The sequence below is a fragment of the Anolis carolinensis genome, chromosome 2 (assembly GCF_035594765.1).
Source record: "Anolis carolinensis isolate JA03-04 chromosome 2, rAnoCar3.1.pri, whole genome shotgun sequence".
Taxonomy (NCBI): domain Eukaryota; kingdom Metazoa; phylum Chordata; class Lepidosauria; order Squamata; family Dactyloidae; genus Anolis; species Anolis carolinensis.
Window position 1 is genome coordinate 27,966,916 of NC_085842.1, and position 12,192 is coordinate 27,979,107.

Below are 12,192 nucleotides of genomic sequence, written 5' to 3' on the forward strand. Positions count from 1 at the left end.
TGAAGCTAGGCCACCAAAGTTTATTTCTGTTCCAGCTGGAAAAGATGATGATTGCAGTACTCTGCTGAAGAAACCAACATACCCAGATACAGCAAAATATGTCTTTTACACAGCAATTAATTGCTGGTTTACAAAGGATTCAGCTTCGTTGCTATTACATATTGGAACTACAGCTAGTACTCTGGAATAGTGAATAGATTAAAGCAACACATCTGTCTCAGGTTCCCACTCAGGTGAAGCACTTAAGAAAAGGCACAGAAGTCAACAGGCAGAAATATAAAATCATGTGGTTTGGAAGTATTTATCAGACTGAGGGTACTGTGAAGCATGGGAGTCACCTGTAACTCATACTCTGCCCGCCTTGGGTACCACCAGATCAGAAAACCCTGTTTCACTTTGCATGTCACTGATTTTAGTTTAGACATATTTCCCCGTAAATGTATTCTCCTGACGTTAAGTACAGTCGTGACCAACTCTGGGGGTTGGTGCTCATCTCCATTTCTAAGCCGAAGAGCTGGCGTTGTCCATAGAAACCTCCAAGGTCATGTGGCCGGCATGACTGCATGGAGCGTCGTTACCTTCCCGCTGGAGCGGTACTTATTGATCTACTCACATTGGCATGTTTTCGAACTGCTAGGTTGGCAGAAGCTGGAGCTAACAGCGGGCGCTCACTCTGCCCCTGGGATTTGAACCTGTGACCTTTCGGTCTGCAAGTTCAGCAGCTCAGTGCTTTAACACACTTCGCCATCAGGGCTCCTATACCAAGGCAATATATGCATATGCAATGAAAATAATGCTTTGGTCATTTGGCCCTTTAAAAATCCCATCACAACTCATTTGTTAGCCTTTAAAGGGCATCCACACTGCATGGTTATAGCACTCAGTGTTCACTTTAACTCTGTGGTTCCCAACCTTTTTTGACCAGGGACCACTCTCCAAAATTAGTACCAAAAGGGTTAAGAATCAGTTTTTGGTCAACTTTAGATTCGGTTTGGTTATTTGTGGTGCTGATTCAGAACACTGCATCAGATGGACCACATCAGCTCTAGTTTCTGATACAGAACACATACCATTCAGTAGTCATCATCTGCTCACCCACAGAAACCCATATTTAATAGTGTTCCCTCACTTATTGTGGGGGTTACGTTCCAGGACCACCTGCGAAAAGTGAAAATCCGTGAATTAGGGACGCTATATTTGGACGCTATAAAGGGATGCTCCCGCCGCTGCCTTGTAAGGCAAAAACAAAGCTGCTTCAGCCTCCTTTTCTCTCCCTTTGACTTCTCCTTCCTTCCTTCCTTCCTTAGGTTTCTCCTTAGGAAGTAGAAAGAGGGATTTATAATATTATTTTATGATTTATAATAATATTTTAGTATTTATTAAAAATCGCGAAACAGCAAATCTGCAGAAAGCGAGTGCAGGAACAAAGTAGTGCAGGAACACTATAATCTAGAGCTGATGTGGTCTATCCAATGCAATTTTCTGAATCAGCACCCCAAATAACCCCAGAAACAGGCCTAAAAACGAAGACACCAAGGAACCCCATGAAAGGCTCCTCTCAGCGGGAGGAAGAGAAATAGCAGTCAGGAGGCTTCTTGTCATGCCTTTTGTGGGTAGTCAGCTTCTCACCTCTCTCGACTTCCCTGTTGCCTCAACCCTATAAGAGTTTCACAAGACCATCCATTCTCGTTGCAACGGTGCAGTAACAGTGAGGCCGTGGACCATATTTTAGTTCTTGGAGACCACTGGTGGTCCATGCGTCACAGGTTGGGAACCACTGCTTTAACTGGTATGGCTATATTTTAAGAAATTCTATAGTTTAGCATTTGGGTATATTTATAGGTTGGGTAGCATGCTGCGTTGATTTCAGCATTGAACTACCAAGATTCAAACCCCCACTCAACCATGGAAACCACTGGGTGCCGTTGGGCAAGTCACTCTCAGCCTCAGGCAACCCACCCTCTAAATAAATCTGGAGCAGAAATCTCCATGATAGGTTCACCTTAGGGTGGCCAGATGTCAAAAATGACCTGAGGGCACACAACAAGGTATTTATAAACTTGTCAGTCTTTGGGCTGCAGTTGAGAGTTCAATAAGTTGGATCCATGACAGTTAAAATGGGATCAAACAGCAAGTAATGTGCGATCCTAAGGTTCTAGAAGATGAACTGTTTGTGTTGCACAAGACTATGTGCGGAGTTAATAGGACAGAGAGCTGGTGCAATTATTCATGTTTCTATTCATTTATGCAAGGCAATGGGAAGATAAATTATTTCAACCCATTATTAAAATAACAGATATGAAAGCAAAAACATGTTGGGATAAAAAAGACATGAGTGAACAAGTTCTCTCCTCCATAATAGTCCAAATAGAACACACACCTTAGATGTAGAGGGTAGAAGCGTGAATATGAACTTAAGCTGACTCATTTCAATTAAAGTAGAAACATAATTGCCTTCCTGGCATTCTGTGGCCTAAGATTCCTACTTATCATAGAATCAGAGTTGGAAGAGACCTCATGGGCCATCTAGTCCAAACCCCTACCAAGTAGCAGGAAATCACACTTTTGGCTTTACAACCCTTATAGAATCATAGAGTTCTATCTTCATTGTTTCCCTTGTTCATCTTTTTGTATGAAATCTTGAGAGGACCAGTTTATAGCACACTTTGACTACTGTCCTGGTATCTTGTCTCTTTATGTGAAGCCAATAAAATGTTACATTCTGAGAACATTATGGAGTCGCAGTTCCTAAATTCCATGCTCTCAAATGTTCGTATTCTGGAATATTGGGCTGTGAGGCACTTCTCCAAGATGGACTGTTGGGTGATTTTGGTTTCCCAGGCAATAGAGCTATTCCTCCAGTGTGACAAGCTCAAGGCAGTCATTTACTCAAATGATGTTTGTCAGGAATCTTGTGTCAAGTGAGCAAATGCATTCACATTCTTCACGAACTGCTCTTTCCAGTCAGCCTGTGTGCCTCTTCGTCCCCACTGTAAACCCATACAGCTCTAAAAGACGCACAAGTAGCACGCACACTTGCACCATCTGTCCTGAGCATGATCAAGTTGACTTCCTCTGATTGATAGACAGCGCTTGTGATCCAGGAGCCAGTCTGAATCTCCAGAGCCCCCATGCCATCACCAATGCAACAGTCTTCAAGACACATGAAAGTTGACAACTGGAGACATTGGCCAGCTTTACATGAGAAAGAATGGCAGCTGAGTAAACCTCCTCATAGTTCCCCTTGAGATACTCCCATATTCTTCAACAGACTGTTTTTTAACCCACCTCTTTTTTATACTGCCACTCCCCACAAGCTTTTCTATTTGTCTGTTTGGCTTGTCTCAGAAAATACAGACTTCTTGTGCAAATTTTAACTCCTCCATGCACAACCACACCTTGCAATTTTATTTTTAAAATTCTCCAGTGTGCCTGCAAACATGCACATCCGATTTGGGTTCATGGATGGTATCCCGTATCGGAGGATATTCCCTCCTGTCACAGCAACCTCTAAGTAGAGCGGCAAGCAGAGCAGCGGAAATCTTCCTCTTTGACAGCGTTGTAGCTGCATCCCACGCAGGCAATGTGGAACCAGGCGTCGCAGCCATCGCACTGGACCCAAGCCACCATCTCGTCCTGGGGAAGGTGGCACCGGGGCGCTGCACACGGCTCCGATGAAGAGAGAGTCTGGGAAAAAACCTGGGCCGTTCCTCCCAGAGGGTTCTTCCGGGGCCGACCACGTCGTTTCCTGCAAGAGCACAGATAGGCACAGTTAACAAAGTAGGTGCATTCTTGGGCAAGAGAAGGTTTTGTGTAAGAGGCTAAAGTTGTTTGGGGTTGTTTGGGTTTGAGAAACTGCAAGTCGCTTCTGGTGTGAGAGAATTTACCATCTGCAAGTATGTAGCCCTGGGGACACCTGGATGTTTTACCATCCAAACAGGAAGACACTGGGCATAAGTACCTTCACCACAAATCATGTTTCAGTAAGTCTTTGGTTCAGTAACAATATGCCAGGTGAAATGAAACAAATAAGTCAGGTAAGCATTTCGACACTTATAACCAGAGCAGCATCTCATGCCTTCCCAGCTTAAGCTTTATTTATTCCACTATTTACTGCAAAATCCCTCACTAATGGCTATGCTGGCTAAAGTCACAACAGGAGTTGCAGTCCAGCAGCACCTGCAATGTGGGGAGCCTCACATCCCCCAACCCTATTCTCTGCAATTTCTCTTGTGAACTTCTATCTCTCACTTTCTTTCATATACACAGTGCAGCATGCATGCATTCGTTCCAATCTTGTTTCTGTCACCACACAGAAATCCTCATGAGTTAAAATAACATAAACTTCAGAACACTGAAACAAAAAAGGTTTGCATTTTTTTAACCTGGCAACAACTTCTACAATTTTATATCCACAAATTCAGCCATTTATGGCTTGAAAATGTTTTTTTAAAAAGTCCAAAATCAAATCCTGATTTAGCTATTTTATATAAGGGATGTCATTTTGCTACACCATTGTATGTAATGAAACACCCACAGATTTTGGTATTCATGGAAAGTGGAAAGGGGGTCCTAGCAGGCAGAGCTTGTTAAATTTACTTATGTGAACTCCCCAACCAGAATGACTAATGGGAGCTTTTTTTTTTTTTGCATCACGAGCTACTTGAGAAACTGCAAGTTGCTTCTGGTGTGAGAGAATTGGCCATCTGCAAGGATGTTGCCCAGGGGAATGCCTGGATATTTGATGTTTTATCATCCTGTGGGAGGCTTCTCTCATGTTCCCGCACGGGGAGCTAGAGCTGACAGACGGGAGCTCACACTGCCCCCCGCAGATTCGAACTGCTAACCTTTTGGTCAGCAGTCCTGCCAGCACAAGGGTTTAACCCATTGCGCCACCGGGGGCTATTAATGGGAGCTGCAACACAAAAAGTAATGTTTTCAAGCTCTTCGCAGGAGGAAGTTATGGCTTTATAAGAGATTGGGCCATATAAGAAGAAAGCTTGCTAGTGAGTTGATGACTAGAAGCTTCATCCACATCTAGTTTGATTGGAATATAAGAACCTATGCTTTATGAAACTAAAGCATGGCTCCTTTTAACCCAAGCACAGTGTAGTCATGCAAGGTACCATTCTTCAAGATCTTAATCAGAGGTCTTTCCCTGCCTAGTAATTTTTTTACTAGATAACAAGAATTAAACCATCTACCTTGAGCACACTGGGCTCGGGCTGTGGCGCAGGCTGGAGAGCAAGCCAGCTGTAACCAGCTGCAATGAATCACTCTGACCAGGAGGTCATGAGTTCGAGACCTGCTCGGAGCCTATGTTTGTCTTGTCTTTGTTCTATGTTAAAAGGCATTGAATGTTTGCCTATATGTGTAATGCGATCCGCCCTGAGTCCCCTTCAGGGTGAGAAGGGCAGAATATAAATGCTGTAAATAAATAAATAAATAATATCCCAGAGCTAACCTCGCCCTCCCTTAAAATGCTTGAAAAAATCCCTCAGCTAATGTCAGGTTTTCCCCTGACATTAAGTCTAGTTGTCTAACAGCGGGAGCTCACCCCGCTCCCCAGATTCAAATTGCCAACTTTTAAGTCAGCAAGTTCAGCAGCTCAGCGGTTTAATCTGCTGCGCCACCAGTGGCGTTAGCTAAATATGTTGCAGGCATAAATATATTGCAGACAAAGAAGGGACTCACACACTGGGCACAACATGTAGCTTTGGCCGTAGATCTTCCTGTGGGTTCCTGCTTTCCTCTGGCACTCTTCGGGGCTGAAGCTGTAAGGGACTGTTGTGGCAATGGGTGTAACTTCTCCCCAATCGCTGCTCCTTGTCTGGCAACGGCTGCTCCTCTTCCAACCGCGTGATTTCATCCTCCAGCTCAGGCAGCAGCGTGTGAGCAGACTTGCGGCGATTCCGAGATGGTTTTGGCTGGGCTGGGGGATCTGTGCTTCGCCCCCTGTCCAGAGAGAAAGTGAAGGGCTGCGGCTTGAGTTTGCTGAGGCTGCCGATGGAGCTGAGGATGAGGGTGGCTTTGGAGCGACATGAAAGGGAGGTAGGCGAGTGACGGGAAAGCGGACGGATGCGGTGATTGCCGGACGGCAACACTGGCCGGAATCCACTGGAGGAAGCCCATGGGGCTTTGGGCTCCGTAATAGCAGCAAAGTCTTGTGGCCGGACGTGGACTTTTTGGAAAAGGAAGTAGAACTCGGAGTTTCCATGAGGAGGTGGCAGGGCACAGCCCTCAGGAACTGGGTTGGGGTGGCCAAAAGTAAGAAGATCCCCATCATTTAAGTCCACTCGCTTGCCGTGGGATATACGCACAGCATTAACGTAAGTACCTGAAGGAAAAAATTGAATAAAAGAACAATAACACTCTTTAGACTAAAATGGATAATGGTATTCTACAAAATGTTAGTGGCCTGGAATTCCCCTCAGTCCCAGATAGCTGAGGACGGATATGAGATGATGAATGCACTATGGGCAAAGTATTACAAATACATACCCTTGCTTTATCAATATGTCCTTCATCAAAATAGGTATCAGTATGTACATTTAAAGTGTGTCACCCTGAGTTGTCAAAAATTACACACACATGAACAAATGGGTAAGAGATGAAACATATGAACATCAAGCCAAAAATTCACCTAAACTTTGCAGACTCTTGAGTTTCAGAGTCACCTGGCTCCAATGTTTATGTTTTTTCCTCCCAGACAATATGAATCCTATATCCACAAGAAATATGTTTCTGGACTCTGTATGGAATATACAAAGCCAGAGAATAGAGGACCTTACTGAAATGAAGGATGTGTGACCTTCTGGTCTAATAATGTGATAGGGTTGTGCTGGAGGATCTAGAAAGTGTCTATAGAGAACATATGATATTTTATTGGATATGGATAAATGAAACCACCAGTCTTGGAGATAAGGGGACCATAGTGTATGTCTCTGTGCCAATAGAGCTTGACACTTTATGAGTTAGTGCAGTGGTTCCCAACATGTGGTCCGCAATAACTAAAATATGGTCCACGGCCGCACTGTCATTACACCGTTGCAACGAGAGCGATCGGTCTCACAAAACCCTTTTATAGTGCCGAGGCTAATTAAATATGGTTTTCTATGGGCATATGTTCTGTATCAGAAACTATATGTTCTGTATCAGAAACTAGAGCTGATGTGGTCTATTAAATGAAATTTTCTGAAACAGCACCCCAAATCACCAAACGGCATCTAAAGTTTACCAAAAACTGATTCATAACCCTTTTAGTGCTAATGTTGGGGAGTGGTCCCTGGTCAAAAAAAGATTGGGAACCACCGAGTTAGTGGGTGTGAACTTTATCTTAAAAGACTCATATGGACCATCCTGCAACTCCAGTGAGAACTGTAATCATGTTATAAAGGGAAAACAATAATGTTCAGATCCTTATTTTATGAAAACAAAAATGGATAGAGGAAAAAGATTAACATTTCTGTTTGCTAATCTATATATACAATTCCCAATGTGTTCCAGAATAACGTGTTTATTTTCCAAGAGCAAATTTGAAAACTTTAAGTATAGAACTGCTTTCACAAATACTAGCCATACTACCAATAACTTTTCACCTTTTCATTTCTGACTGATTTCTCTAGACAGCAGTGAACCCTTTCTATCTTTTCACCATATAGAATGCAAGTCCTACAGACATTCAAAAAATAGAGACTAAGATACCCTCAATACCCTTTCTTGCATTCATTGGATAGGAATCCTGCCCCCCCCCCCCATGTTTTCAGGGCAGCATATTGCCAAGGACTCACCATGGGTGCTGTGGTCTATCAGGCTAACTTGCCACTCCCCAGCTGTGCTGTCAGCATCCCTCTCGGCATGGATCTCCGCATGGATCCGTGAGATCAAAGCTGGATTCTGCTCTGACAACAGAATGACATCACAGACTTCGGCTCGGCGGCCCAACCGATAGGTGCAGCTGGGCCTGGACGGTCGGAAGGTATAGAGATCCCGGTTGGGCGAATCCCCTGGAGAAGCAGGGCCCATCCGAAGTAACTGGAAACAGGGTAGGGCCTCTGAAAGCATAGCTGGCTTCCTCTCTCTTCCCGCTAAGGAAAACACAATAGCTCTCAGGGCTTCTTGCTTCACCGAGGAACAGTCTAGGCAGAGGTTTAACAGATTGGAATGAGAATCCAATGGCAGTGATGAATATCCAGATGACAAGAGGGCATGCAGGTTCGATGTCTATACAGTATGCCTCCTAATCCAGCTGTGATAAGGGAATTTTGAAAGGGACCATAAAGAAAAATATAGCAGCACTGGGTGCAAAGATAAAACTATCAACAGTGCAAACTGGGATTGCTACACAAGGCTGATTAGCTGGGTGTACCAAGGATACAATGATACGTTATCTTCTAAGTGAGAAATTGTGACTAGATCCTTTCTTCAGTACACACTATTCATATTAAATTCATTTTCTCTTAGAATCATAGAATCATAGAATAGTAGAGTTGGAAGAGACCACATGGGCCATCTAGTCCAACCCCCTGCTAAGAAGCAGGAAATCGCATTCAAAGCACCCCCGATCAGTCTTATTGCACAGAAAAAGAAAGGCTCCTTCTCCTTTGTAACCTGTTTCTTGCCGTGATAGTCTGGGATAGTTCTGCTTTATCTGTGCCAGTGCTTTGACCAGAAGTGCAGCGTTAGACGTCCTTCAAGTGTAATTCTTCAGATGTTCTTCAAGTGCAATCCTGTAGAGCTCCTTCAAGGCACAGCGGCACTATACCCTGTATACTAGCTTCCTCGAGATCCTTTTCTTACCACTGGCGCAATGATGATCCAGAAGCTGCTCAGATCCTTGAAAGGATCACTTTTGAACCCTCATTATCTGAGTACCTATATTAGTAGAAAGATAAGAGACAAAAATAAATAGCGATAATAACATCTTGCAGTGCAGCAACTCTGTGGTCGGCTGACCAGTGCCTCCACAATCAAGGTCTGGAAAGTGAGCCTAGCCCTCAACAGAAAAAGCCAAAGCTCTTCAGATCCTTGGGCACATCTACACTGTAAATTTAATGCATTCAACACCATTATTTTATGTTATTTTTTAAAATAGCTTTTATTATCATACATATACATAAAATAAAAAATTAAAACACACATTTGATGCCATTTTGATTGTTGTGGCTCAATACTAAGGAATCCTGGAAGTTGCAGTTTGGTGACTTGTAGAACTACAGCTCCCAAGATTACTGTATATAGCATTGAGCCATGGGAGTTAAAGCAGCATTAATACTATAATCTAGATCAGGGGTTCTTAACCTGTGGGTCCCCAGGTGTTTTGGCCTACAACTCCCAGAAATCCCAGCCAGTTTACCAGCTGTTAGGATTTTTGGGAGTTAAAGGGCCCAAACATCTGGGGACCCACAGGTTGAGAACCACTGATCTAGATGCAAATGTAAAACAACAAAAATCACCTTTGTCCCCATACAACCTGAGGTCCTATATCGGGAGAAAGTTAGGATAAACATAAAGTAAGTAATAATAATAAACATCTCTCAGTGCAGTGATTCTATAGGGCTACCCAGTGCCTCCACAGTTAAGATCAGGGTTATCAATTCAAAGTTCAGGTTATTACCTACAAATCCCTACATGGTTCAGGTCCAACCTATCTTTGTGACCGCATCTTCCCCTATGAACCGGTGCAGGCTCTAGGATCTGCCAGGGAGGCCCTCCTCTTGGTCCTTCGGTCTCAAATGTGGCTACTGGGGACGAGAGAGAGAGAGGGTCTTTTCGTGGTGGCCTCCTGGCTTTGTAATGCCCTCCCCAGGGATATTTAGGTTTGTCCCACACTTCAATATTTTCGCAAGGAGATGAAAACATGGCTCTTCAGGCAGGTCTTTGGAAATGATTAAGACATCTGCCAATCTAAGGACCAAACAATCTAATATTGTCACTAGCACTTTAATGGTAGAATTGGACTGAGGCTGGGATGCTGTATTATTCATTTTATGGTAATTTGTACTGTGTTTTATTGATTTTTAAATTGGACCTATAATGTGTTGTTTTTATCTTAACTGCTGTTATCATTGTTTAATATGTGATGTAATTTTATCTCTATTTTTATATGTTATGATACTTTATGTGCTTCTCTACGCTGCCCCGAGTCCTTCTGGGAGATGATGGCAGAGTATAAAGATAATTTTTATTATTATTACCTAGAAAGTCACCCCAATCCTCTGCAGCAAAAGCAGAAGCTCCTCAAATCCTTGAAATAACCAAAGTAATCTTTGACCCCTCATAACATAAACTTTTATATCAGGAGAAAGTTAGGATAAAAATTAAATCCATAACAATAACCTCTTGCAGTGTACCAACTCTGTAAACTTTGTAAACTTTTATTACGGTCAATGACCAGCTCATTGACCGTACCAACTCTGCATTGGGCTGTCCAACGCCTCCACAGTCAAAGCCCAGTTGCCTGGTAAGAAACTCCAGAAACAGCAGAAGCTCCTCAGATCCTTGAAATGACAAAAATCGCTTTGCCCCTCATAATGTGAGTCTCTATACCAGGATAAATATAAACAGTAATAATAACAATAATAATCACCTTTTGCAGTACAGGGCCTGCCCAATAACTCCAGTGAGCTGAAGTGCAGCTTCAGAAGACCTTCAAGTGCAATCCTGTAGAGCTCCTTCAAGCCAGAGCAATGCTATACCCTGTATATCAGCTTCTTCAAGATGCTTTCCTTGTGCAACGATGATCCAAAAGCACCTCAGATCTTGGAAAGGATGATAATCACATTTGATGCTTTCCTTGTGCAAAGATGATCCGAAAGCTCTTCGGATTTTTGAAAGGACAATAATCACATTTGTGTCCTATAATAATAATAATAATTTATTTAAATCCTGCTTTTCTCCCTCACTAGACCTAAAGCAGTTTACGACATGTTAAAATCACATAAACAACAATCAGAATACATCAAAAATACATATACATATCAAAAAATAAGCAAATTTAAGAAACAACTATAATGTACGTTCACATTCATGTGGCATCATATCAAGGTATATATTGTACTTTGCTCCAGTCCATAATGTTTATTTCCTGTCACTCCTGATTAAAGGTTAGATAAAAAGGCAGTCCCCAAGTTACAAATATCTGACTTATATACTGCTCATAGTTAAGAATGAGGGTGAGACAATAGGAAGTGAGAGAAATCTAACCCAGGGAAGGAAATTTCACTCCTGAAAGCATTATTATGGGGAAAAGGTGTCTGTACTGAAGCTTGATCACCAATACTTGTTTCCAAGACAGGCCAAATTTTCCAAAATTATAATAGGGATAGAAAGTGAGGTGGAATATACTGAACAGGGGCACAGACAGCAAAATGAACACCACAGAAAACCTTCCCTATACTATCCAACAAGGAGCCCGCAATGGCACAGCAGGTTAAATCGCTGATTTGCTGAATTTGCTGACCAAAAGGTTGATGGTTCGAATCTAGGGACCGAGGTGAGCTCCTGTTAGCCCCAGCTCCTACCAACCTAGCAGTTGTGAGTAAATCAATAGTTATCGCTCCGCCGGAAAGGTAACCGCGCCCCATGAAGTCATGCCGGCCACATGACTTTGGAGGTGTCTACGGACAATGCCGGCTCTTTGGCTTAGAAATGGAGATGCGCACCAATCTCCAGAGTCAGACACGACTAGACTTAATTTCAGGGGAAAACCTTTACCTTTACTATACTATCCAACACATGTATGCATGTGTGTGTGTGTGTGTATATATATATATATGGCTGGAGTTACACTTAAAATGTACCTGTTCTGACTTGCATGCAAATTCAAGTCCAGAACAAACCTACAGAACCTATCCTGTTCCTAACTTGGGGATTGCCTGTAATATTGCCTGCAGCCAAGTGCATCCACAGCCAAGGCCCAGTCCTCAGCTTAAAAAGCAAATCCTGGAAAGGACAAGAATCATCATGCCTATATTGAGAGAAAGACAGTATAAAAACAAAAATGACAATCATAAATCTAATAATAACAATAGCAGGAAAAGGAAAAGCTTCGCAGATCCTTGCAAGAACAAACCTTTGTCACCTCCTATGCTGAGTCCACACCTGAAAGCCTGGAGCTGGGAGTTTCCCTGAGCTGCTGCTGCTGCACCAGGGCTCTGAGCGGCGCGCGCTGCCACGCGATTGGCAGGGCGG

At 43.1% G+C, this 12,192-nt stretch overlaps 1 protein-coding gene across 1 annotated transcript; it reads right to left on the reverse strand.

Annotated features, from left to right (window-relative positions):
• On the reverse strand, positions 1–12,192 carry tcf19 (transcription factor 19). Its single transcript, XM_003228338.4, has 6 exons — positions 12,074–12,192; positions 10,589–10,857; positions 8,611–8,874; positions 7,791–8,138; positions 5,695–6,337; positions 1–3,748 (listed from the first exon to the last, which is right to left on the reverse strand). Exons 4-6 carry the CDS (start codon positions 8,062–8,064, stop codon positions 3,511–3,513), a joined length of 1,155 nt encoding a protein of 384 aa, XP_003228386.1. The 5' UTR covers positions 8,065–8,138; positions 8,611–8,874; positions 10,589–10,857; positions 12,074–12,192; the 3' UTR covers positions 1–3,510.